This window comes from Cucurbitaria berberidis, assembly GCF_010015615.1.
Source record: "Cucurbitaria berberidis CBS 394.84 unplaced genomic scaffold K460scaffold_5, whole genome shotgun sequence".
In the NCBI taxonomy this organism is placed as follows: Eukaryota; Fungi; Ascomycota; class Dothideomycetes; order Pleosporales; family Cucurbitariaceae; genus Cucurbitaria; species Cucurbitaria berberidis.
In genome coordinates this window covers 1,632,565-1,657,902 of record NW_024468939.1, presented here as the reverse complement: position 1 = coordinate 1,657,902, position 25,338 = coordinate 1,632,565, and the positions used below count along the sequence as shown (strand labels likewise).

Here is a 25,338-nt window from a genome sequence, read left to right as displayed (position 1 = left end):
ATCAACACGGCCATCAGGGTAGGCGCTACCGCTTATCAACAACATATATACTCATCAATAAAATATACGACCACACCAACCAGACCCCCAAGAGCCATCTGGCAGGCATTGCCGGCGCTACTGCAGCTGTCAACGTCCATGCCGACCTTCAATAGGTATAAAGGAGGATCATGGGCTGCAGTAGCGTGCCTTTAGCCTTCAAAATAGCTACAACGAATTAAGAAATCTTTCGATGGGCGTGGAAGGCGCGTGTGTGTTGATGGGATGAGATGGGCGGTGAGAAAATCGGTGGGACGGTGGTACGTTTCTTGTTGCCACTATTCTTTTGGGTAAGTTGAACGAGGCAAGATGCCTGTCTCGGGTTGAGATTGCATTGTTCAACAAGGGTTTCTCTGGAGGATGGCGAAGAATTTGTGGCTTGCTGATGCCCAGCATTGTGTATACCTCATGCGTCTGATTACATGATCGTCATTTCGCCCTGTGAGAGGTTGGCAGCGTACCTTCGACAGCGAGCGAGATGCTGACCACGTTTGCAGCTCCCGACTGCGTGCTGACAGAACTCGCGATTGTTGTGCATGTTTCTATCGGTCCTTTGAACATGAACCGAGCGACCCGGTAGGTGGAAGCTTGTCTCAACAAACAATTCAAATATCGCAAGCAAGCTCTTCTAGCGGTAAGAAACTTAAGCTCTACCCGCTTTATATAAGACGCATGATGGCGTGCGCATGGCGTGTACATGTCCGAGATGACGAAATATGAAGACGGATCCATAGATGAGACTAACGTTTTGATAGGCGAAGGTGAGTACCTGCAGCTGCGATTAGCCGCTATCTCGGCTGCGATTTTCCAATGGACTTCGACTCCTACTTCGCTATTCTACTTCGTTAAGTACTAGATGGATTTGATACGTTCGTGGTGAGCACTTCCATCGAAGGGAAATCTGTTCTGTCATCGTATAGAGGTGCAGCAGACAGAAGACGAAGGCTACAGAGCAGCTTTATACATGCCTTAAGAGCGAGTGACTCCTCGCAGATATAACCACAACTCGCATCAGACTTATCAGTAGTTATTAAGAGCAGAAAATTGATATTTAGTACCATGGGAGAACAATAATAAGGTTTGGAACCATGGTTGGCAACCGTTTTAAAGCCTATTTTAGAAGAATTAATGTAATTACAAATATTTCCGCACTTAAAGTACTTTCACAGAACCAGCGATAGCTCAACTAGGGCGTAGGCGCTTTGAAAATCCTCTTCCATCGAAGGGAAGAGCAACGCAAGTTGCCCAACGCCACAATGTTCAACATACTTTATGCAGCAACTTCTGATGGCTTCATCTCGTCCCACTCCTTCTCGCCAACGCTCCTACCCATCCGGCCCTTACTATAGAGCAGCTTGTTCCCACTCACCCGAACAAGAGGATTAACCCAAGACTTTTGCCCCGTCTCGCTGGTCACCTCCTTTGCCGTCGTGCCGAGACCTACAACGTCACAAACGCAAATATTAGCCACCCATCTCCCAAAAAGCAACCGACGGGGACGCCCACTCACCAGTAGGTTGATAGTTTATATAAATGCCCTCCCAAGACTTCTTGGGGCAAGAAAACACCTCATGCATGATCCCAAGATGCCCGTGTTCTTTCTCCGTCGCACGCCACCACCGCAACGCCTCGCTGTGCAGCGGCCCATGCGCAAACGCATGTAGATAACCCTCGTTTTCAAAATACACAATACTCATGTACTCGTTCGATGTGGTGCGCTCCGAGGCACCGAGCCACGCCGAAGTACCGAGAAACCCATGCTTCGTCGCATCTCGACTCAGCTCCTCAATCATTGCGTCAAAACGGTCGCCCACTCCTTTGAAGCCTGGGCCAAACATGCCGAGGGGATGGTTGCTAACGACACCTAATATGATGGCGCAGACGGTGCTGCCGCCTATGCTGTTTGGGATCCTTTTTTCGTCGGGCAGGACGATAGAGGTGCGTTTTGGTATTACGGATTCCATGCGAGGGTTGGAGAGGATGCCGGATAGGGTCAAGAGAGTGGTGGTGAACTTGTAGCTGAGGATGAGGAGGATGGGTAGGACTAGGACGATGTTACGGTAGGGTAGGAAGGCTGATGCTAGGGCTTGGATGGAAGCACCGAGCAGGAGCCATGTTAGGATGGAGAATTGGTCCCGGATGAGCTTTAGATGGTTTTGTTAGTTGGTGAGCTATACAGCTAGGGATTGGAATGGAAACTACGAATACTCACTGCATGAAACGTTGCACTTGGGTTTTTGAGAGTCGCAGTTTTCGGCCTGGTCGCGAAGTTATCAAAGACTGGTTGGAAAGACATGGTGCCTTGGTTAATTCCCAGAAAAACCTTCTATTGCCTCCTGAGTCTTATACATAGTCTTCCCCGCTACATGAAGACACGTCAGACCGTGGGTAAGCCATCATCGTTCCATCAGCTTAGCTCATAGCGAAGTTGGAAAGACAGCTAACCAATGACATCTTCCGGAAAGTAGTGCGCCACGCTCCTCGACCTGCATAAGCTGAACCATTTGGCGAATAGGCGCATTTCCTCGCTCAATAAAAGACCATCAATCAAGTGTAGGGGTGGTCAGAATGTGATGGGCAATGGCGTCAGCAATATGGTAGGGGTCTGGCTTGTATGCAGTCTATACGGATGCCTGCTTGCGTAGGTGAGACTGGCGTTTTTGATCCGCAAGTGAGCGTCACAAAGCGGGAAGAGCTGTGGGCTAGAGTTGTGATTGTCTCACCTGTCGTATAGCATGACCAAGCCGAGCTCCTTCGTATGCAGTTCTCAGAGGGACGAACTCACACAATGCGATCCTCGGCCTAAACACACCCACTTATTCACCGCAAACCAAAGACGACATTCCTTCCAATTCCCAATCATTGCATTGCATTAGAGCTATAGCAGCTCTGACTGAGCCAGCCACGTTCAATTGAGCCCGAAAAGGCCATACTCGACTATTCTTATCGCTTGTTTCCTTCCATATCCCATCCATAACCTAGTACAGTCCGTCCCGGACAAGAAGCTAAACAATGAAACTAACAAGAAAAGCAGATTGATCTTTTTGGATTTGACACCCCCCCTTGCAGGTATGAACGCCTTCCGCATACTTTGCGACTGGACCGAATAACCAAAATTGACTTTGACAAGAGTGAGAGGATGCAAGAGGAGAGAAAGAAGGAGATTTCATAGTACAAGGCAGCCCTGTCAAAGCGGATCAAGAAAGATGCTTTTCGTGCCAATTCAGAAAACATAGAGAAAAGGTAATGCCCCTCGCCGTTACGCATCCATCTTTTATTATGCATAAGACTTGGCTTCCTCCTCAATCGTCATCGTAAAGTCCCTAAGTTGTATGGTGGAACAAGGGCGAGGCTTAGTGCTGCCCATAGTTCCCGCCCCACCCACCGCGGTTGTAGCTGCCACCGCCATAGCCTCCAAAGCCACCATAGTTGCCATAGCCACTCTGCTGCTGCTGTTGCTGCTGCTGGTGGCCTGCAGAGTTCTGGTGACCTAGTCCACCGAGTCCTCCGTACTGGTTGTTGCCGCTGAGGTGACCTGGATAGCCGCCAAAGCCTTGCTGCTGCGAATGCTGGGGAAGACCGCCTTGTCCGCTCTGGCCAGGAGTATTCTGTGTGGCAGAACCAGGGCGGCCGGGCTGAGCTCCGAGAGCAGACGGGCTGGGCCCACCAGTCTTTGAATCGGCAAAAGGCTTCAAGGAGTCTTCGTTCAGTCCCTGTTGACCACCTTGCTGCTGTCCGTACGAGCTTTGGCTCGAATAGCCTTGGGGCCGACTGAATGTATCAGGTAGGCCGCCAAATCCACCAGAAGCGGCTGTCGCGCTAGGATTCTGGGATGTTCCCGATGCAGATCGACCGTAGTCGCCGAATCCTCCACCCATGCCACTGCCGCGCTCATGCAAGGACGATGCGCCGAAGCCTCCCGCGTTAGCGGGGGAGGCTGAGTGCTGCTCGAAAGAAGCTTGCGGCGACATTCCGTAGTGCTGAGGCTGTCCGTACATACCCTTGCCGAACGAGCCATAGCCTCCTCCCTGGCCATAACCACCGAATTGATTCATGTAGTTGGCATAATAGGGGCTACCATAGTACGGGTGATTGTAAGGGTAGCCTCCAGCATGTCCCTGCTGGCCTTGCTGCTGCTGCTGCTGCATATGCTGGTTTTGCGAAGGAGGTCCCTGTTGTCCGCCCAATGCAGGGTTGGGTGTGTTGTGTCCGCTGTTTTGAGCGTCGTTGTATCGGCTCTGAGACTACATGCACAGATTAGCTATTTTTCTTCCGAAGGATGGAATCCTAGCTCGACCATGGCTCCTGCTCTGTGCGCTTCACCTGACCACTTCTCTGAAGGTACCTGTTGAGACAGTCCAGATTGATTGGCATTAGGCCCGCGCAAACGAGTTTTGAGTACATGTTCGAGGGACCAATTAGTAGCGGGACGTGATCTTACCTGTTGTTGTTGCTGACTCTGGGAGTAAGTCGAGTCATTAGGACCGGAGCCAAAAGCGCTGCCGGTACGCTGCTGAGCCGAACCAGCTTCCTGCTGGGTTTGAGCATTTTGCTGGCCATAGCTCCCATAGTAGTTCTGGTACTGCGAGCGCTGTTCAGCTGTGAGATACTGGGAGGCGTAGTTATCGGGTGCAGAGGAGAAGGCGCCAGGCTGTGACGGTGCCTGACTCTGTTGTCCAGGGTAGTCGTATTGGTTCGACTGTGGGATCTGCTGGCCGAAGGGATCGTACGGCTTCTGGGGAGGCGCAGACGCTTCTGATTGGATACCTGTTTGGCCGTAACGGCCGAACTGGTTGTAAGGCTGGTTGGACTGAGATCCTTGGTTTTGCATAGCCTGAGAAGCAAGCGGGTTGGAAGGCGATTGCTGCGAGAGCGGTTGCTGCTGTGGTGCAGGAGGCAATCCAGGGGCTTGCTTCGGTGTGGAATGCGACTCTGGTTGCTGAGACTCTGACTGAGGAGCCTGGCGAGGAGCAGGGGGTAAAGACGCCCTGGGCTGCGCAACGGGGGAGTGTTGAGGGGGTTGGGTCCTAGTCTCGGCCTGCTCCCTGTCCTCGTCCACATCCAGATCGGACGTATCGCCCAAGCCCAAGCTGCCAAATTGGACTGCAGCCCTGTCCACGGCATGGTTTCCAGGCATGACCACTGCCTCATGCTGTTCGGCAATTCTCCTCTGGAAGCTTGCGCTGCGGTGTGGGGTTCCAGAAGTCGCCTTCAGTGCCGACGTTGCGTATCCTCCAATGCCGGGACGGCCAATGGGCGCCTGCGCTGGGCCGTTCAATGGGGTCACAACAGTACTTCCAATATCCTTTGAGCTGGCCACGGTGCTGAACATGGTCTCTGTCGGTGGCGGGTGCGATTCGTCGGGCAGGTGCTCGACATTCTCCTTTGTAAGTTCGTCTTTCGAGGGCGTCAGAGTAACTTCAGGGCCAAGTCCGCCGTCCGTCTTATCTGGCGGCAATTGGGACGTGTTCTCGATTGCGATGGGCGGCTCCCCGACCTCTGCGTCTGCAGTGGGTGGTATGGGCAATCCTTCGCTATGCACTGCAGGCTCCTGAGCAACGTCGTGTGCGGGTGTCTCGCCGTGCACGGGCGTGGGCTCTTCATGAGATGGAGCAGCCTTTGCGGCAGCTTTAGGCACGACGGGCGGGGGCTTCGGCGCAGCAAACATGCTGGCCCACGTCTTCTTCGCGGCGGCTGCCACTGCGGCCACAGGCTCTGTGACCTTTTCAGCAATCGTGGTCGGCTCTGCAGCTTGTCCGTTCTCTTTGGGCTCCTCCGCAACTGGAGGCACATCCCATGCAGGTGACTCGGTCGTTGGAACCGAGCCGGTAACAGCACGCGGTCCACTGGTGGCTCCTCCACGGCCACCTCGAAGCCCACCGCGGCCGCGATCAGTGCCACGTCCACGTCCGCCTCGAACGCTATCACCGCCACGGCGGGGTCCGTCGCCGCGGCTACCACGCAGACTAGACACACCCTCTGGAGGAGCAGTATTCTCCTTTGCCTTGGAACGGGACCGGTCCTTTGCTTTCTTTGGGACTTCAGCGAATTGGGAGACGGCACCTGTGGAGCGTCATGTCAGTAAAGGTTTCGTGATGGTGCGCGGCTTCCGACGTGGAATTGGTGCGCGACAGTGATTCACTTACCCTCACTGATCTTATCAATGGTGGTTTCCAGGTCGCCGTTGGAGTCTTCGATTGCGAGCACCAGCTCCGCGTCGGTCCAATCAGGGAAAAGCTCTTTGAGTGTCGAGAGTTGTGACTGGTAACGCTTCTTCAGCTCGCCAAGTTCACCTTGGTCGGCCGATGTGTCAATGGGGGACGACGCGCTGTCGCCATTTGGCTTTCTTGGGCCTCGGGCAGCGTGTGAGCCTCTGGCGCCGCCGCGGACGGCGCTCCTGCCTCGCGCAGGCCGAGACGGTACTTCAGACATGTGTGCTGTGTGGGGGTGTGGTCAAGCCGCCGTCGACTTTTGTGTGTATGTGTGGGTAAGGCGGGCGTAGGGAGGACGTGCGTGGTGATGATGTAGGGGAGGGAAAGTAAGGTTGGGGGGAGCGAAAAGAGTAGGCGATCAAGTCGGCTTGGCGCTAGAGGAGCTCCAATGGCGCAAAAGGCAGCAGAGTCGTCTTGGTCGCGGCTGTCGTCGGCCGTGTTGTATATGCAGAGCTGAGGAGAGGGCTGGGGACATGCAAAGACTACGGGCCCCCCATTACACTTTGTCGTGTCGCGAGCTGCAAGGCCTCGCTGGCCTGTCACGTGCGCCTGGGGCCAACGCTGCTGAGGGCTCCACCGCGTCTCGTCATACCCCAACCCTCCCCAATTCACTTCCCTCCCCACGATACGTCAAGAAGAAGAAAAACATCATGCAATCGCAAGCAAGCAAGCGATTGCTGGGCACCCTCGCCGCAAAGCTCCACCCACAGCTGCCGCTGTCGCCACGAGAGAGCCAGCAATTACTCACCCTTCTCACCACCTCGTTCCGCGCCCACCTCGACCGCGAGCACCCCCTCGCCCTCCCCGAGAGCAGCAAAAGCAAACACACACAGAAGCCTGCAGACAGCCATGCCCTGCGCAGCCCCTCCCCGCCTCACGCCACTTCGTCGTACGCCTCCGCCTCGCGCCACATCGACTCCATCCTGACCAACCCTCTGTTCGCTGTGAAGCCCCACCGGCGAGGATCAGAGCCTGCAGCAGTCGATGTGCTCAGAGACCCTATGAGCTGGTTCTTGCGCGAGATCGCAACAGGAGCCGCCAACCTCCCCAAAGCCGCCATGTGCTTGGAGGTGCTGGAGAATACCGCAGGCAACCCCTCTTCAGGACTACGGGGCGGAGCAACACCAGCTTCCATTCTGGCCGAGTGGTTGCGGACTAGCGGCTTAGACTCGTCCAAGCAGTTCCTCGAGCTTTGCACATCGAAGCAGGGTTACGGCAGCAGATTCCTGGACAGACTGATCACGCTGCTTCTCGCAGAGGGCGAAGTTGCCGTCCCATGGCGCTGGTTCATTCGCTCCAACGAGCAGCGTTCCAAAGAGACGGGGCTCGACTCGTGGAAAGTAGAGGCCTTTAGGCGACAACTGCTGGCCAAAATGGTGTCCATTGAAGCAACCACAGGACTGGATAAAGGTCTGGCTGTCTTCCTGCAAGCTTTCCGAATGGCTGAGGTCAGTGGACACGACTCGGCGTATAGTATCTTAAGGCCCGCTGGAGCCCACCTGGTGAACCGCATCAGCTCAAGCCCAGATCTATCTATCCAACCCGCACTATACCAACCCTTCTTACAATCATCTCGCCTTTGGCTTGGAGAATGGGGCCAGGCAGTCGAATCGATGCTGTGGCTGCATCACCCCACCCAGCCCAGCGCGCTGCCTGGCCTTCGTTTCATCCAGGATCCCACAGGAGCCACCAAATTTGCACAAGCTTCACGTAGCCGAAGGCATTTCCTCGTCCAGCTCTGCCTAGGCGTTGCACGTCAACTGATGGAGCAAGAGAAGTATGCGGAGGCACAGATTGCGATGCAATTCACCAAAGAGCATTTTGCAGACATTGTGCTCTCGAAAGTACCAGCTGTAGCTCAGCAAGCAACGCCACGGTGGAAAGAGCGCAGAGAGAGAGAGAATCTGGAACTGTTGGATCGCCTTGTTCCGACTTGATGACAATCTGGTTTTCTGATAGGCCAATAATATTCAGTACCAACAACAAGTACTCGTCTCTCCCACGCACGAAGAGCTACAAAATATCTCTGTGTTACGCAACATATCGCGAGTACACAAGCATGCGACCTTATCGCTCCGACCCCTCGCAAGAACGGGTGGCACACGTATGGAACATAGCTGGTGTCGCTGGCAGACGACAGGCAATGGCGAGTGCCACTATTATACCCAATAAAGACGTCACGAGACTTTTTTTTGACGATGTAAATGCGGGGTTATGATGTATGATAAGATAGTAAATAATATATTCGTTGCTCATCGAGCGAGTCTATGCAAGCCTGTTAAAAGGCCTTCTTGGTATCAATGAGTCTAACCAGCCTCTGGAAAACGCCTTTCATCATGCATCCAAGCACTACAGCTAGACTATGCCTTCAGCTCGCCATCTGCCTCCTGCGGCCAGGCGTCATACCCAAAGGTATCCTTCATGTTCACAAAACGCGTATGCCTGCCCCTGGCCACCTCCTCGACAGCATCAAAGTCCTCCTTGCTCAACACGGGAATCTCAAAGTTGCTCACGATGCGCTTGGGCGTCGAGCTCTTGGGCAAAACAACATAGCCCCTCTGCAGGCCCCACGCCAACAGGACCTGGGCGAGATCATGCCCGCTGCGCTGAGCGACTTCGTTGAGCTTGGGGTTCGTGCGCACCTGCTCGCCTGTGCTGGGGACTTGGTTCTGCGAGCCGAGAGGGGAGTAGGCGGCAGGCAGGATGTCGTTCTTCTGGCAGAACTGGACGAGCTCTGCGTTGGGCAGGAAAGGGTGGATTTCGATCTGGTTCAAGGCGGGCTTTACTTTGGCGAAGCTGAGCAGCTTCTCGAGGCCGGCGATGGTCCAGTTTGATACGCCGATTGCGCGGGCGCGGCCTGAGGCGTAGATGGCTTCCATTGCGCGCCATGTTGGCTCGGGGTTCTCGGTCAGGTCTTTCTTGATGATGTATTTGCCGTCTGGGCCGAGGGCGGGCATGTGGTCTTTGTTCGACTGTGCGGCTATGGGCCAATGGACGAGGAACAGGTCGATGTAGTCCAACTTCAGCTTCGAGAGCGAGCTGTTGATGGACCATTCGACTTCCTCCGGCTCGTGCAGGTGGTTCCACACTTTGGTGCAGATGAAGAGGTCTTTGCGGGTGACGCTGGGGTTCTGGGCGAGGAAATCCCGAACCGCATCGCCTACTTCTTCCTCATTCTGGTAGAACCACGCACAGTCGAGGTGGCGGTAGCCTGTCTTCAGGGCGTGTGTGACGGCGGTGTAGGTTTCGCCTTTGGAGCCTTCGTTCGCAAAGGTACCAAAGCCTACAGCGGGGATGGAGACACCATTGGAAAGGGTGTAGGTCTTCGCGTTTGCGAGTTGTGTGGTGGAGCCCATGTTGGTGGTGGGGTGTGTTTGGACAGTTGTAGATAGATAAAAAGTTTGATATGAGAAACCGAGTTCCTGCTCAGGTTGCAATTGATGTGATAGATGATAAAGATTGGAGGATTCTTGCACGAAAATTCGAGTCGCGAGTCAAGGTTGCAAAGCTACATAAGTCGTACCGTCTTTGCCTGATCCGAAAACTCTTCTCTTCGCTTCCATCATCGCATCCAGTCAAGACCACCGTGTTGTGACCTCACTTCCAAGGTTGGCCCTTAACCCTGTTCCGGCACCTCTTCGTGCCAGCCCACGCCAGCGAGAAATTCCCCATAAAAGGCCCATCCAACAGTTTCAAGAAGACCCTTGGTGTTGTCGGCCGTCAGCAATATGACGTCGTGGTGGACCCTGAACCGCCAAGCGGGCCGACCGTAAAGCTCAACAACTACAAAGGATAATTCTGCTTTTAAGCTGAAAACGTACGAGCAGCCTTGCAATACATCCAATGAGGCCGAGTCGATCACCAGGCAGACGGTGTCCATCTCGGCGAGTTGCGCTACACGGCTCCACAGAATTCACGTCACTGGCCGAATATGATGGATAGTCCGCAGCCTTACCTGCAGCTACTATGACCGTCAGTCTTGACCCTCCCCTTTCGTTCTTTTGCACATGCAGATAACTCTCCGCAAGCGGTATGCGTCGGCACATCTTCCGGCCGCGCAGAGTGGTATCCTGAGATGAGGCTCGGTACCAAGCTTTATCGGCTACACGCTAAGGCGCATGCACGCAAGGCCTTGGTGTCGTGGCAAACCACCTTCTCGCGTTGTCGTCTTGTCTCCAGTTTTATGCAAAAACTGCGCGGGGACTGTATCCAGTTTAGATTCTCTGGTCTGGCAGAGTTCTCCATTCATATTACCCTGATAAGCTATTCTGAGTAGTGATGATGTCGCACTGTGGGTACAGAGGTACTTGTTGGATGCACCACACACCGCACGGTGGTAATGAGGTGGAGGGTTTCGGCCACGCTCGGGTCAGGAGCCTGATTTTGAGAAGTTTTCCAGAAACTTACGCGGTATAAGCGAATTATGATGGCACCTGGGGGGTTTGAGGAGTGGCTGCTTGCGGATCGAGCAATCATATATATGGGCTCCCCCCTAGACCCCGAAAGGAGCTTTTCATTCATCAGCAACCTTTCCTTCCTCGAACATACTATCTCAGGCTTCTGTGAAGCTTCATATCATTCATCTTAACCAAATTCCCTACCAACCTCATCCATCAAGATGCCTACATTCGAGGACTCTGACTTTGGTGTCCAAACACCCCTCTCCCCCACCAAGAAGACCTCCAACAACCTGAACGTTGCCATTCCCACTAATGGCGATGCCAGTGGTACCGTCAACTCCGTCGAAGTCCCAGCGACGAGGAGTTCCATCTCCGATGCCTCGGCCTACATGCACAACCTCTCCCTCTCCCCGTCCATGAGGGACAGGCGAGGATCAAGGAACTCCTTTGGTACCTCATTGCCTATTCCGCGATCAAAGAGGCAGTCGAGGCTGTCCTCCGTACACTATCCCGAAGGCCAACCCCAGCGCCCGGGCATGCCCCCTATTCAGGCGTCTCGTGACATCCTAGCCAGTCAGATGCAGGATCTATCGAGTGAGAAGGTCCACGCAGCAAAGGATATGGCTTTCGTCTTCGACATCGACGGTGTCCTCGTCCATGGCGACAGGTTGATTCCCGAGGGCAAGCGTGTCCTTGAGATCTTGAACGGTGACAACGAGCTCGGAATCAAGATCCCTCACATCTTCCTCACCAACGGCTCCGGCAAGCCCGAAGAGGCCCGCGTTGCTCAACTCTCCTCGATCCTCAAGAACCCCATCTCAACCGAGCAATTCATCCAGTCCCACACACCCATGCGCGCTCTGGCAGACTACTACAAGACCGTCCTCGTCGTCGGTGGAGAGGGCTACAAGTGCCGCGAAGTTGCCGAAGCATACGGCTTCCAGGACATCGTTGTGCCTAACGACATCATTGCTTGGGACCCCACCATCGCGCCATACCGCGTCTTCACTGACGAGGAGCGCGCTACCTCGCGTCCTCGTGACTTCTCCAAGATCAACATCGAGGCCATCATGGTCTTCTCTGACAGCCGCGACTACGCCACCGATATGCAAATCATCATTGATCTTCTCCGCAGCGAGAACGGTCGTTTTGGCACCATGGCCAAGGACCCCGTATCTCAGCGTGTCCCCATCTACTTCTCCCAGGGAGACATGCTCTGCCCCACCGAGCACCCCTTCCCCCGCATGTCCCAGGGTACCTTCCGCATCGGTCTCGAGGCCATGTACAGGGCGCTGACGGGCGTTGACCTGGAGCGTGTCGTATACGGCAAGCCCGAACTCGCCACGTACAAGTACGCCGACGAGGTCATCTCAAGCTGGATGGAGACAATCCACAACGACGAGAAGCTGCCCAAGAACATCTACATGATCGGCGACAACCCGGCTTCCGACATCGTCGGTGGAAACCAGTACGGCTGGAACACGTGCCTTGTCCGCACCGGTGTCTTCCAAGGCGGCGACAATGACGAGGAGAACCCTGCTTCCTTTGGCGTTTTCCCCAACGTCCTCGACGCTGTCAAGACGGCTATCAGGAAGGAGATTGGCAAGGACTTCAAGTTTGAGTTCAACGACCAGATCAACCCTGTCCTTCATGGCAACGGTGCCTCGGCCATTGAGTAGTGCACTCTCTTGGTACTGAGCTGGTATCCTCTTCAACGGGAACCCATTATCTTCTCTTTGCTTTTTTTTCTTGGGGGAAGGGCGTTTGGAAACTTAGAATTATATCCTGCATAGCGCATTGCTTGCATATAGATTGACGACATTTGGGAAGTCTATGAACTTGATGATAGAAATATCAAACCTTTTTTACTGTTCATACCTACCTTATCATGCACACTTTTGTGATGTCCTGTAATGAGACAGCTAGTTTGACATTTCATAAAGAGTTTGTAGGACATACTTGCTTGCCAAAGGATAAGTTGCCAAGAACGCTGGGCTTGCTATTAGTGCCAAAAGTCACTTGAAGTTGGTTAGGGCAAAACGACGATGGTAGGCTAGAAACTAATCTATCTGAGCATATGTGGACAGAGCATGTACAGATTCCTATCGACCCTCCTAATAATGAGAGGTATATCTCTACAACAACCAGAACGGGTATGAAAATCGGCTTAGAGCAAAGGATGAACGACGCTATCCTTCTCTCACGAACTCGTGTCCCGGAGTTTACCAAGACTTCAACGATGCATATGCTTTATTTCAGGATAATTGGGATAGGAGCGTTTGTGGACCCGCAAATATAGAACAGGGTGTTCTGGAAGTGGGAAGCGCAAGTTTCACCACAATATCTTTTGAAAGTTATAGCCGCTACCTTTAAGCTTGTCAGTCTATGCAAGAAACTCCGAGGTTTTCAAACCTCGTTGTTCGCCATGCGGGAAGATGAATGACGTACTACCGGCTTTGACGATTCTAATCGCCATTGTATCATGTCGTTCAACAACAGCATGATACTTCCCCTGGAAGCGACCCTGCTCTTTGCCAGTCCACGAATCAATAACAGTATACTCAGTCTTTGCATCTAGTCCTGGCACTTCGGCAAAGTCAACTGTCTTGTTCTGCGTAGTGTCCAATGTATTAAGAACAAACACATGGGTGCCCTTAGAAGACTCCCCACTCCAGTACTCCGCGGGATGTGATTGATTCCACGAAAAGTCCGGATTGACGCCCCATTTGTACGGCTTAGCGGATTCTCCGTGGATTGGGTCCTGGTTGAAGGCAATGAGCTCCTTATTGGCCAGGATTGCTAAGATTTCTGGCTTGATACCGTCAAGCGGTGTACCGATGATAAGGGGTGATTTCAAGGCTGCCCACATCGCAAAATGCGAGCGGTTCTCCTCGATAGTCAAGTCGCCATTGCCAACTTCGAGCATGTCATAATCAGCGTGGCCCCAGAAATTACTACTGTTGTAGAAGAACGCTGCATGATTGAGGATTGTCGTGACAACTGGCCATACAGGATGGATGTCGCCCCACATTCGCCAGCTGTGACCAGTGCTGTTGCCCCACTCATCGATGTGAGCGTGACCCCATGCGCATTGTGAGTACTCGATTGTTCGGTTGGTAGCCAGAAGAGCATCACGCATGGTTTTGTAGCGATCGAAGGTTTTTGATGTTGTCCAGTCATAACCTGGTGGTGCCACGGCTTGATTAGAATCGCCAACTCCGCCAGCAGTCTGGTCCTCGTTGGGAGGTCCTCCTCGCCAGTTATCCGGCCACCATCGATACTCATCATCCCATTCGTGTGGGACATTACAGTTGTCATACTTTAGATCTGGAAGGTATCAGCGTCATTATGAGAGCGAGCTGATGTTTACTTACAGTCAATACCCCATTCAGCAAATGTCTGGGCATCAAGCTCTTCGTGGCCTAGAGAACCAGCATACAAAGCGCACGTCAGAGTGCCCGCATCACCATAGATGCCCAGCTTGAGTCCGAGCTTGTGGATCTCATCTGCGGTATGCTTGATGCCTTGAGGGAACTTCTTGTAATCTGGATTAATCTTTCCCGTGACATTGTCTCGCTGTATTTCTTTGTCGCTCCAACAATCATCAATGTTGACGTGCGTATAGCCGAGGTCTTTTAAGCCGAGGGATACGAGCAGCTCGCCAACTGTAAGAAAAACAGTCTCGTTAATGGCGCACTCGTATTCGTTCCAGGAGTTCCAGCCCATTGCTGGTAGTCGGCCAGTGACTCCATCCTTCGACACCAAGGCGGAGCCGAGACCAAACAATGCTAATTCGATAAATGCGAAGCGCAGAGCCATAGTTTGAGGTTTATGGAGGTGCGCGATGTAGGTGTATTCAAATGGAGGCACCGGCTATAACCATATTCGGCACGGGCCATCTTGGCAGATGTGACACATGGACCGTACGCATGATGGGGGTTGATCCTTCGGTCGGGGTAGATGAGTGACCACGGGGTATCTTTTTCACCTGGTGACTAGATTTCATCTATCTATCGCCGCAACCTGCAAAATCAGGACATTGAGAGCAGGCTCGCTTCACCAAGGAGCAGGTTACTACTGCTAGTTATCACTCACAGTAGAATCTAAAAGGGGTGTTAATTAAATTATAATGTACGAAATGGGTTAGTTTTCGATACAAAAAACCGGTTCTAGGGATAGCTTGTTGCGAAGTATGCATAGGAGGTACTGTCTCAACTCTTATTTGAATCAAATGACCTGATTTACAGCTTCGTATATCGCGACTTCAGAGAGGATTCCCAAAGCACCTACGCCCTAGTTGAGCTATCGCTGGTTTCTGTGAATGTACTTTGAGTGCGGAGATGTATGTGATTACGTTGAGTCGCGAATTCAGCGAATAACCTAGATCCTGCACTAGCCTTGCTTCGTTCTGTCTTTACTCCAATCTAGTTTTTCTATACTCGACTAACAATCTACCAGGTGTATCTCCTAGTTAAATTCTCGTGGCTCGCCTTGTAGCTCACCATCCAACAAGATCGTTAGCGGTATTTTTCAGTCTTTCCATGGTTGGAAGATTTCGAATGGCAGCGATGGGGAGCATCCTGAATTACGTACGAAAGGATACTCATAGTACTATGATACTATTGGAATACCGATGCTCGGTTTCTATGTGTCAAAATTTCTGGTAGCTCAACATAGGAACCTCCAGTAGATACTATTAGCTTTGGTCATCGCGAAGTTACGTTGGCGATACGAGCTGAGCAAGAGCTCGATTCCAGTTCAGGTCTTCTTGGAGCCTAAAGCACACAAGGTCAGCTGGGGAGACCAAGGTACAAACGCAAACAATGCCTCGTCTGACAGTGAAGGCGAGCAAGCAACGCATGGGCCAGAAAACGCATGACAACCCTGAGGTAATACAAGTAGAGAGGAGCTAGTAACTCAACCTTATCTCTCAACACTCATTCCCACTCAGACCCTCCATCACCATTATCATTACCAACATCTTTACAACCGAAATCCCTCGTATCCAACAGATCTCTCAAGTAAGAGTTGATGAGTGAAACCCTTACTGCCGCGCGCGGCCTGAGCCCATTCAAGGGCAACATCTGGGACCCGGACGACTCTGAATGGGCCGAAGTCGACGCGAACAAAGTAGTAGAAACTTTCAAAGCTACCTGTAAAGGTCCCGCACAGCAAAGTCTCCGGAAGAACGCACTCTCTCGCCTCGGAAGCTCCATTCAAAACACGTTCAGCTCGCTTGTGCCACTTTCACCGACGAAGAAGAAGACTGTAGACAGAACGCTAAGAGAAGAGGAGAATAAGAGGGATCAGTTGGAACTGTTGTAGAATACGTATTACTGTGATCCTCAAGGCGATTTGGTGGACGAGGTTATTAAGCAAGTTTTCCTTGCTGAATCGAGGGTTTTCCCGGGTCAGATGATGAGTTCGCCGCGCCATATGCATGTCGTGGATCTCGAAGCATACTTTGGAACTGAAGATGTTCTCCTACAAGAAGCGAAGCCTCGGCTGTGTGATGCTGTTGCTACGATACTGTCGCACACGAGTCATCAGTGTCTAGAAGCATTCTTAGACCCGACTATCAAAGAGTTTGCGTACCGACGCGAACTAGATCGCAACAAGGCTGGTCTTATCCTCATTATCCGCCGAAAAGGTAATGAGGTGTTCGCTGGTGCATATCGCAACTTTGGGTTCACCCTACAATGGTCACTCTACGTCAAGTCGCTCATCAACGCCATCGGCCAATGGCACGAAGTGTACGCCGCTCTGAAGCCCGGCATGACTCCTATTGTGAACGGTGTGCCACAGTGGGATGCATTCGAACTAGATGATGTCCATTCTGAGACGGAGAGGCTAAACGACGGATCGCCGAGGAAGATCGAGCTGTCGAGTCCGAAGAAGAAATCTGCGCATGACAACCTCAGCCCCACAGATCCAAAGTTCATGCTCTATCAAAGCCGACTTCTGGCAAAGTATCTGCTCTGGGATATTTGGGTCAGATTTGATGGCTTATGTGAGTGCAGGGCGACCTGGGAGGCGGATGGAGAGGTAAGGGATGTCAGGGTGAAGAGAGCGCTTGTAGGTTTTGGGGATATAGAGCTAGAGGAGTCCACGGCGGATATGATCTGATATCCTCGGTCGAATTGTGCTGCGGCCCGAACTGATATTCGCTTCTCAGTCATGGAATTTCAAGTCTGAACGGTTAAGAAATTGTAAGAATACGACATCGGTTCCTAGATTTCATATTTGTCAGTGTCACTTGCACATTTATGCCAGTATCCAAGCGACGTGACCTAGGACATCAAAGATAGCTTGTAGGCGAAGTGGCGCAGAGTAGGAGGTCGAATGGTATTGATTCATTCCGGGACGAGCCCCGACTCTCGATATCGTGATGCCCTTCCCTAATCGCATTCGCTTCCCTAGGTGCAGCGCTCAGAAGCACGGCACCCTCATCATCCCGCCATCATGAAGTCCGTATAGATGCCCATAGCTTTCGCAAAGAACTCCGAAACCGAATGAAATGCCGTTTCCTTTTCTCCCCCAAGTCGTGCGTTTATCGCAGGCGGCGGGCCTCACGTTCGGACTCGAGCAGGCAGAGGATGTCGTTCTCGCGAACTGTGTACAGGTCAATTTCCATACATTCTCGCTCATGTAAAACGTGGATCTGCGTACCTGGGCCCTTGACGTTGCGGATGATGGAGCGGGTCTGGTCGTCCATGACTTTTATTTCTGTTAGCATACCGCTACTTTCGAAGGTAGATATAAGAAGCATTTACATTCGACACGGCACTGAGTGACACCTCCACGGGAGCCTGTTGATTCCGTCAGCTTCTGCAAAGTACATTTCTCCTCTACGTCGTCTAATCGCCGCTTCCTGTCGTGGGGCATGCATTTTCCTGCGGCGATTGGGCGGACGATGAGGTCGCGGGGACGTTCGTACCGGTTCGGCCAAGGACACGGGTGACCTTGACGAGCTTGACGGGTGCCTTAGCGGTATCCATTGTGTGTGATTGTTGATTTCGACGAGGATCGGTCGTGCGGTGTGCGGATTAGCTGGTCGTCGGAATCGAGGTGTCGCTGTCGAGGAGGTGCGCGGTAGGAAAATGCGGATCGTGGGCGCCCGAAATTGCTAAGCGAAAAGTTGTGCCCGCGCCACCGCTTTATGCAGGGGTGTTGGCGCTTGGGCCACTTTCGCCTTTCACCCTTCATCGCGCTAGTTGCGCTTCCCATAACGACGAGATCATCACTTTCTCGGCTACCTATCTGCAAAATGCCATTATTCAGTTCTGCACGTTTCACACTAGACAATAGGCCAGCCTTTAGCAGCCGCCATAACATGAGAACCGCCACACGAACCAACTGAGAGCTCACATACGCCAATTAGTGCAAGTCGTTCACCCCAGCCGTGAGCTGATGAGCGTACATCAAGCACAGCAATCAAAATGCGACGACAAACACACATGGTCAAATGCACAGAATTTCATCGTTTCGTTCGTGTCAAGTCAAAGTCAAAGTGATACTAAGTTTCTTCATTACTGATTACGAATAGGTCCTGTCATAAGACTGTCTTCCCTCTACAACTTCGCTGTGCTATTGCCCTTCCAGAACTCTCCCAGCCATGGGTATGGGTCAGCTGGGGTGTACTGGTTCAGAACCTCTCCCTTGAACTCTGTGATGTGGTCACGAGTCAAGTTGTACAGCGCGTACTTCTCATCTGGACCAGTTCCGACAGTGTATGGGACAGTCTGGACGTTGTTGCCAATCTCCTTGTCAACATAACGCGTGACATCCACGATCTGGGAGTCCTTGATCCGGTACTCGTCGCCGTAGTTGGGGTTGATCTACGATCGCATTAGGACGTCTGTCGACAGAAGAATGGACGTGAGGAGACTTACTATACCCATCCTGGTACCATTGATGGCAATAACGTTCTCAATGGTGACGTTACGCTTTGCCTGGTTCAGGCAGTTGCCACACGACTGGTAAAAAGTACCGAAGGTCTCTGCGTAGAAGCCTGTGATATTTACCTTGCCGCCAAGGGAATTGTCCTGGAAGATCTTGTCCGTGGCGTTTCGAGCACCACCGCCGATAACGCGAAGCTGTGTGTTCAGACCCTTCGATGTCAGGGCATCCTCGCAGACGTCTTCCCACCAAACTATCCCGGCACATATCAGCACCTACTCCATATCACAAACTCAGGAAGATGTCTTACCATTCTCAACCCAAGCATCACCAAGCGCATGGATGCCCTCGGCCTGATGCTTCCCAATAATCACATTGCGGATGGTTGATCCAGGCAAAAGGTTAAAGACGGTATCAGCATCCGTGCCTTCAGCCTGTTCATTGCAACTGCCTTCCTGTCGCTCATATCGCTTCATGCCTCCATCGAAGACTTCTCCCGGCTGGATGTACCTTGTCTCATTGAAGACAATGGTCTCCTTTGCGACTGGGAACTCAATCACGGGGAAAGGGAAGCGTGGTGGTGGGCGGGCACCGAGGTCGCCTTGAGTAGCATCTCCAGAGCCTTGAGGACCATCGCCGTTTTGGCGGCGGACTGCTGCTGAGGAGGAGAGTGCGGGAAGGAGAGGGAGGAGAACGGAAGTGGTGAGCTTCATGATGAAGGTCAATTGAGATTTTGACTTCGACGCGATTTTTGGACCAATTCTCAGATCAATTGGAGCTTGCAGCAGTGCAGAGAGGTACCCTACAGCTCCTGCAGCTTCCCTGGTATTTATACATTCTCTTATGATAGCTGCTCGCCCAGCTTCCATTCGCGTGGAATCCTACTCTTACTCATTTTCGCCTCGCGCTCCCATACACGATGCTGTCAACCGCGTTCAGCACGCGCAATTGGTCATAGCTCCAAGAGCTTTAGGATTCCAAGCAGCGGAAGATCTCTTGTTCAAGAGTTTCCGTGAATCAAGATGCATTATGATGGAGTGGAAGACTTGGCAAAAGCATAACCGATGTATGCCAAGTGAACGCCCATCGGAACCTCGTCGGTGGCATTTTCTCCACGAATCCCCCAGCTTCCACCCCTTGTCTTCCCTCCAGCCCCCATCGTCTCCCCGCATGAAAGTCATTCTTGCGGGGGTGCCTTCTTCCGCTTCTCTGGGCGCTGCACGCTGTGTCACAGGGATCATATCACATTCTAGAGGTGTTCCACGAGGCCGCGGCCGGTTGTACTGCCTCAGTAACGTCCGCTCTCCATATATGTTCCAGGTTAAGCTCGCACGTCGATTGGCGTGTATGTTTCTACGTCAGTTCTATCAATCTCATACCTCAATACTATTGCTTATCGAATGCGCCCTGCTCAGTGCTGTTCTACTTTCCTCTGTCTTGTGCCTTTCTTGGCCTGTCACGAGATCATCGTCAGCGCTGCCTACTCGGGCACACATACAACATTTTCTCATCTTATTTCTATTTATCCAGTGCTATTCTGACGCCTACATTATCAAGGGCCCTGACTTTCATCGTCTTCATAGTGGTTTGTGTAAGCATTTAACACTCTATGCTACAACTTTGGTTATCTAATCAATGGCCCATGGAGGCATACAACGCATTACACCGTCAGCTCGTTTCGAGTACCCAAAACAAACACGCCCCTACGCAACTTCAAGACTGCGGCACCGCCAGCTCATCCACAACTGAAAGTTCCTCCATATACACTTCCATGGAGCGATGACCTTTGCTCTAGCGTTACGCGATTGATTAGTCAGATAAAGTATATTGTTTCGAAACTCCGCGTGGTCGTCCCAGATGATCTCCCAATTATTACGCATGTCAGCGCCGTCTTGATGACATCATTGTCATACCAGTATGTAACCAGAACATGCTTGAAGAAACGAGCAAGCAGAGAGTGGATGGCTCGTTGGCGTAGCATCACTCTATCGCCTTGGGACTGACACTAGAGCGCAGGGCCGCATGTTTGGGCGGGAAATGTATATTGTATAAATCCTTCATGGTGAAGTTGTTGAGCTCGACAGCGTCCAGGTAATCAGCCAGTACCCAGGCATTGGCGCTATCGCGAGCCTTGAAGCCATCGGGTAGATCGTTGCGGTAGTTGTACCACCCATAGTCCAGGAATTTGACGAAATACTTGAACGTGTCCGGTTCAAAGTCATCGAGGATAACTCTACCCTCTTTTGAAAGTACCCGAAGTGATTGTAATTTCCATCACGGGGCCACTTAGCATTCCAACACCTCGGCGTTCTGACAAGCAAATCGAGCTTCCTATTTCGCATAACAGTAGACGAGCCTTCTACACACCAAAGAACCTACTGGCTCACCCAATTCGCGCTCATTTGAGTCAAGCTCTCCTCCAGCCCATCCCAAGCCGCGCCTTTCACCCAACCTAGCACTTCCTCGGCCCTCTGGTTTGGCACGCTCATCCTATCAGTACCCAAGCCATCCACATCCTCCGGGAACGTTTTCTGCGGGTACAACTTTCGAAACACGGCTAGCAGTTGATTGAAGTTCCAAGGCTCCGCAAAGCCGTAAAGCCGCTCGGAGTTGACTTCGCTGTATATCAACGCAGAAACGTGCAGGAGCGCCGTATCTACAGGCGAGATGAACCACTGAGGGTCAATGACCTGGGTATATTCTTTCAAGTATTCGCCTGACCAGGCTGCGTGGGCCCAGTCGATGGTCGACGGGTAGCCTTGATGTGCTGGGACGAGAACGCGGCCGAAATTTGCGTTAGGGAGCTACATGTTTGTCAATCGCGTTGATCTCGAGTGCGCAGGAATTGAGTAGGCATACAATCGTGTTGAGCACGAAGTCTGGCTTGTTGTCATTCATCCACTTCCAGATTGCCTTCTCAGTCTCCATCTTCATTGCAGCATAGATGAACAATCCTTTCTTCGACGGCTCCTTCCTCACAACCTCGACTGCTTCCTCATTGTAGCTATTCTTATTGATTGAGAATTGGACGTCTGGTTTCGGGAAAGTCGCAGCGAGAGAGGACGAGGTGAAGAGGATTTTCAAAGCGCCTACGCCCTAGTTGAGCTATCGCTGGTTCTGTGAAAGTACTTTGAGTGCGGAGATGTTTGTGATTACATTGATTCTTCCAGGATGACGAGGTGAAGACGAAGCGCTTTATTGAAGCTGTCTTTGCACAGGCCTTGAGAGCGTTCAAGCCGCCACCCACACCAATTGCGATGGCAGCGTCGGCGTCGGAGAAGCCGCCAAGAGGTGATGCTACATGAATGAAGCCGTCAATACCTGTGTCATGTATTGTTAGTGATCTCTCATAAAAGCGTGATACCCAAATCTGGAGGAGGCCGTCTAACCTTGAAGGACATCATCATAGCACCCCTCGAGTGTCATGTCCGGCACTTCAACCAAATCAAGTTTCACTGCGTCATACCGTCCTTTGAAGTAGTCCGCCAACCACTTGTTCTTCTCCACATTTCTCACCGCGCCACGCACATGATACCCTCTTTTGAGTAGCTGATCAACGATATGACTGCCAATCAGCCCATTGACGCCTGTCACAAACACTGTAGTACCAGGATGAATGATGACTGTAGGCATTGTAGTGTGTGAGTAAAGCGAGAAGAACGCGGCGGGGATGATGAAGTAAGCAAAAAGGGGCAAAGAGTATGTTGTCGTGGAACTGTGGTAAGAGGATTTTCAAAGCGCCTGCGCCCTAGTTAAGCTATTGCTAGTTTCTATAAAAGTACTTTAAGTGCAAAAGTATTTATAATTATATTAATTTTTTTAGAATAGGCTTTTTAAAACAGTTACTAACTATAATTTTAAACTTTATTATTATTTTTTTATAGTACTATATATTAATTTTCTGCTCTTTATAACTACTAATAAGTCTAATGCGAGTTTTAGTTATATCTAATAATTTAAGTATAAAAAGAGTTACTTGCTTTTAAAGCCTGTATAAAGCTGCTTTGCTTTATAATTTCTATTTTCTATTTTTTGCACTATATAATAGCATAATGTACTTTTATAACAAGTAATTAGTTAGAACAAATAATTAGTTTCTGCTAAGCTTCTACTAAAATTTACTATTGCTTATAGTATATTGCAATTATAGTATATTATACTATAGCTAATAGTATATAGTATTAATTTATAATATTTTTTATATTATTTTTATATATGCTTGCATTATGCTTTATTTTATTATAATATTTATAGCGCTTTTAAAAAAGCTTACTTGCTTTAGCACACACTTTTTTTTTTATTTTTTTTTATTATTACGCGCCCTAAATTTTTTTAAAATTATTAATTAAAAATTATTTTTTATTATAAAAGTTTTTTTTTTAATACTTATTTTTTTTTATACAATTTACGTTATATAGCAGCTTTATTAGTAGTTTAAAATTTAAAATTTTATTTTTATATTAATACTATTAAATATGCTATTATTTTTGTATTTTTAGTAAATTTTATAAAAATATTTACTATTAAAATAAAAAAGCTATTTAAGTGCTTCTAAATTTTTTTTTTAAAAGTATTAATTATAATTTAAATTTTAAAGTATTATTAAGTATTTTTAATTTTTAAGCACTATTTTTAATAATAAATAATAGTAAAATATATAATTAAATATTAAGCTTTAATATTATAGCTTTTAAGTTAAGTAGTACTAAGCTAGCACTTTAAAAAATTTTTAAAATATTGCTTTTTATAATAACGTACTTCTATAACGAGTAGTTAATTAGAATAAGTAGTTAGTTTCTGCCAAGCCCCTATTAAAACCTACTATTGCCTATAGTATATTGCGATAAATTAATATAATAACACATTACTAGTTTAAAAAAAAATATTAAATATAGAATGTAATTTAAACTATTAAATAAAATATAAATTTTTTAATTTATTGTGCTATAAAATACTATAATATATTTAAATTAATATTTAAAAAATAATTTACTAAAACTACTTTTTAACGCAACTATACACCTAATTTAATAAAGCTTACTATAGTAAAAAAAAAAGTAATTATTAATTATATACTTAATTTTACTATAAAAAAATATTTGCCTAAGCTTGCTAAAATTAAAAATATAGCTAATTTTTTGCTTATTAAATATTACTAAAATTTAATTAATTTAAAGTAGGCTAATATATTTATTAAACGCTAGCTTAAGCTTAAAGTAAAATTTAATTAAAAGTATAATTATAAAAAAACTTTTTGCAAAAATTCTAATATTATATAAAACTAGTTTTAGCTAGTGCAGAATATAAAAGCAAAGTATAGTATTATAAATAAAAATATTTATAATTTTAATAAAATAAGCTTTATAATAAGTATAATATTAATTAAAACTATTATTACAAGCTCTAACTATTAAAAATAAGTAATAATAATATAGTAGAATAATTAAAAATAAATAATAGTAATTTAAAGTATTGGCGCAGCTAATTAAGTAATTTTATTTTTTATTATTTTTATAAGCAAGCACTACTTTTCTGCCTAGTATAAAAAAAATAGCCTATTTTAAAATTAGGCTATTACTATTTTTATAAATAGCTAAATAACTAATAAGTATAGCTTTAAATAAATAAAGTACTTTAATAAATATATAAAAAAGTATACTATTAGCGCGCATTATTTTTTAATTATAAATAGCTATAAAAGCTATAACTTAGTTAAGTTTTACTAGTACTATAAAAAAAAAATATTATTACTTTTTATATGCTTTTGCATTTATCGCACTTATTATAACTATTTAATATAAACTATTTTGCTTTTTTAAAAAAAGTATATAAGTACTAAGCTAAAATTCTAATACGCAACTATATTAATTATATTACTAAAATTAAATTTTTACTATACTTTAAAGCTATTTTTAATACTATTATTATAAAAAGTAATATTTTAAAAAACTTTTAAAGTGCTGGCTTAATACTACTTAACTTAAAAGCTGTAATATTAAAACTTAATATTTAGTTATATACTTTATTATTATTTACTATTAAAAATAGTGCTTAAAAATTAAAAATATTTAATAATATTTTAAAATTTAAGTTGCAATTAATGCTTTTAAAAGAAAAAATTCAAAAGTACTTAAATAGCTTTTTTATTTTAATAGTAAATATTTTTATAAAGTTTACTAAAAGTACAAAAATAATAGTATATTTAATAGTATTAATATAAAAATAAAATTTTAAGCTTTAAACTACTAATAAAGCTATTATATAATATAAATTGTACAAAAAAAAGTAAGTATAAAAAAAAAAAATTTTATAATAAAAAATAGTTTTTAATTAATAATTTTAAAAGAGTTTAAGGCGTATAATAATAAAAAAAAAAATAAAAAAAAAAGTGCATATTAAAATAGGTAAGCTTTTTTAAAAGTACTATAAATATTATAATAAAATAAAGCATAACGCGCGCATATATAAAAATAATATAAAAAATATTATAAATTAATATTATATACTATTAATTATAGTACAATATACTATAGTTGCAATATACTATAAGCAATAGTAGGTTTTAGTAAAAGCTTAGTAAAGACTAACTACTTATTTTAATTAACTACTTGTTATAAAAGTATATTAATAGTATTAAAAGCAGCTTTAAAGCACAATAAAAACTTAATTTTAATAATATAGTTAATATAATTATATATTAGGATTTTAGCTTAATATTTATATATTTTTTTTAAAAAAGTAAAATAATTTATATTAAGTAGCTATAGTAAATGCAATAAATATAAAAG

At 47.8% G+C, this 25,338-nt stretch overlaps 11 protein-coding genes across 11 annotated transcripts; 3 read left to right on the top strand and 8 right to left on the bottom strand.

The window, feature by feature from the left end:
* Positions 1-68: 68 nt before the first annotated feature.
* On the bottom strand, positions 69-688 carry K460DRAFT_176037 (uncharacterized protein). The gene is made up of 2 exons (XM_040927007.1): positions 501-688; positions 69-444 (listed from the first exon to the last, which is right to left on the bottom strand). Exons 1-2 carry the CDS (start codon positions 598-600, stop codon positions 218-220), a joined length of 327 nt encoding a protein of 108 aa, XP_040784501.1. The 5' UTR covers positions 601-688; the 3' UTR covers positions 69-217.
* Positions 689-1,195: 507 nt separating this feature from the next.
* Positions 1,196-2,413, bottom strand: K460DRAFT_319507 (uncharacterized protein). Its single transcript, XM_040930425.1, has 3 exons — positions 2,252-2,413; positions 1,550-2,183; positions 1,196-1,479 (listed from the first exon to the last, which is right to left on the bottom strand). The coding sequence occupies exons 1-3, from the start codon at positions 2,333-2,335 to the stop codon at positions 1,310-1,312; spliced, it is 888 nt and encodes a 295-aa protein (XP_040784500.1). The 5' UTR covers positions 2,336-2,413; the 3' UTR covers positions 1,196-1,309.
* A 979-nt stretch (positions 2,414-3,392) lies between these two features.
* K460DRAFT_358626 (uncharacterized protein) lies at positions 3,393-6,471 on the bottom strand (the record flags this gene model as incomplete). Its single annotated transcript, XM_040932124.1, has 3 exons — positions 3,393-4,283; positions 4,481-6,102; positions 6,186-6,471. 3 exons carry the CDS (start codon positions 6,469-6,471, stop codon positions 3,393-3,395), a joined length of 2,799 nt encoding a protein of 932 aa, XP_040784499.1.
* Positions 6,472-6,901: 430 nt separating this feature from the next.
* Positions 6,902-8,188, top strand: K460DRAFT_291646 (uncharacterized protein; the record flags this gene model as incomplete). Its single annotated transcript, XM_040929297.1, has 1 exon — positions 6,902-8,188. The coding sequence occupies one exon, from the start codon at positions 6,902-6,904 to the stop codon at positions 8,186-8,188; it is 1,287 nt and encodes a 428-aa protein (XP_040784498.1).
* Positions 8,189-8,483: 295 nt separating this feature from the next.
* Positions 8,484-10,003, bottom strand: K460DRAFT_369948 (Aldo/keto reductase). Its single transcript, XM_040934058.1, has one exon. It carries the CDS (start codon positions 9,605-9,607, stop codon positions 8,612-8,614), a length of 996 nt encoding a protein of 331 aa, XP_040784497.1. The 5' UTR covers positions 9,608-10,003; the 3' UTR covers positions 8,484-8,611.
* Positions 10,004-10,583: 580 nt separating this feature from the next.
* Positions 10,584-12,561, top strand: K460DRAFT_175979 (HAD-superfamily hydrolase). Its single transcript, XM_040927006.1, has one exon. It carries the CDS (start codon positions 10,870-10,872, stop codon positions 12,328-12,330), a length of 1,461 nt encoding a protein of 486 aa, XP_040784496.1. The 5' UTR covers positions 10,584-10,869; the 3' UTR covers positions 12,331-12,561.
* Positions 12,562-12,571: 10 nt separating this feature from the next.
* On the bottom strand, positions 12,572-14,489 carry K460DRAFT_319495 (glycoside hydrolase family 27 protein). The gene is made up of 3 exons (XM_040930424.1): positions 14,026-14,489; positions 13,100-13,978; positions 12,572-13,018 (listed from the first exon to the last, which is right to left on the bottom strand). The coding sequence occupies exons 1-3, from the start codon at positions 14,468-14,470 to the stop codon at positions 12,984-12,986; spliced, it is 1,359 nt and encodes a 452-aa protein (XP_040784495.1). The 5' UTR covers positions 14,471-14,489; the 3' UTR covers positions 12,572-12,983.
* Positions 14,490-15,976: 1,487 nt separating this feature from the next.
* Positions 15,977-16,777, top strand: K460DRAFT_293553 (uncharacterized protein; the record flags this gene model as incomplete). The annotated part of the gene is made up of 1 exon (XM_040929427.1): positions 15,977-16,777. A coding segment is annotated over one exon (801 nt), but the record flags the coding sequence as incomplete, so codon positions are not given.
* A 424-nt stretch (positions 16,778-17,201) lies between these two features.
* K460DRAFT_292222 (ribosomal protein S28e) lies at positions 17,202-17,649 on the bottom strand (the record flags this gene model as incomplete). Its single annotated transcript, XM_040929340.1, has 4 exons — positions 17,202-17,263; positions 17,321-17,368; positions 17,425-17,460; positions 17,589-17,649. 4 exons carry the CDS (start codon positions 17,647-17,649, stop codon positions 17,202-17,204), a joined length of 207 nt encoding a protein of 68 aa, XP_040784493.1.
* Positions 17,650-18,222: 573 nt separating this feature from the next.
* Positions 18,223-19,263, bottom strand: K460DRAFT_358620 (polysaccharide lyase family 3 protein; the record flags this gene model as incomplete). Its single annotated transcript, XM_040932123.1, has 3 exons — positions 18,223-18,489; positions 18,544-18,803; positions 18,861-19,263. The coding sequence occupies 3 exons, from the start codon at positions 19,261-19,263 to the stop codon at positions 18,223-18,225; spliced, it is 930 nt and encodes a 309-aa protein (XP_040784492.1).
* A 1,662-nt stretch (positions 19,264-20,925) lies between these two features.
* Positions 20,926-22,183, bottom strand: K460DRAFT_291818 (NAD(P)-binding protein; the record flags this gene model as incomplete). Its single annotated transcript, XM_040929310.1, has 4 exons — positions 20,926-21,354; positions 21,410-21,646; positions 21,738-21,871; positions 21,940-22,183. 4 exons carry the CDS (start codon positions 22,181-22,183, stop codon positions 20,926-20,928), a joined length of 1,044 nt encoding a protein of 347 aa, XP_040784491.1.
* Between the last annotated feature and the right edge of the window lie 3,155 nt (positions 22,184-25,338).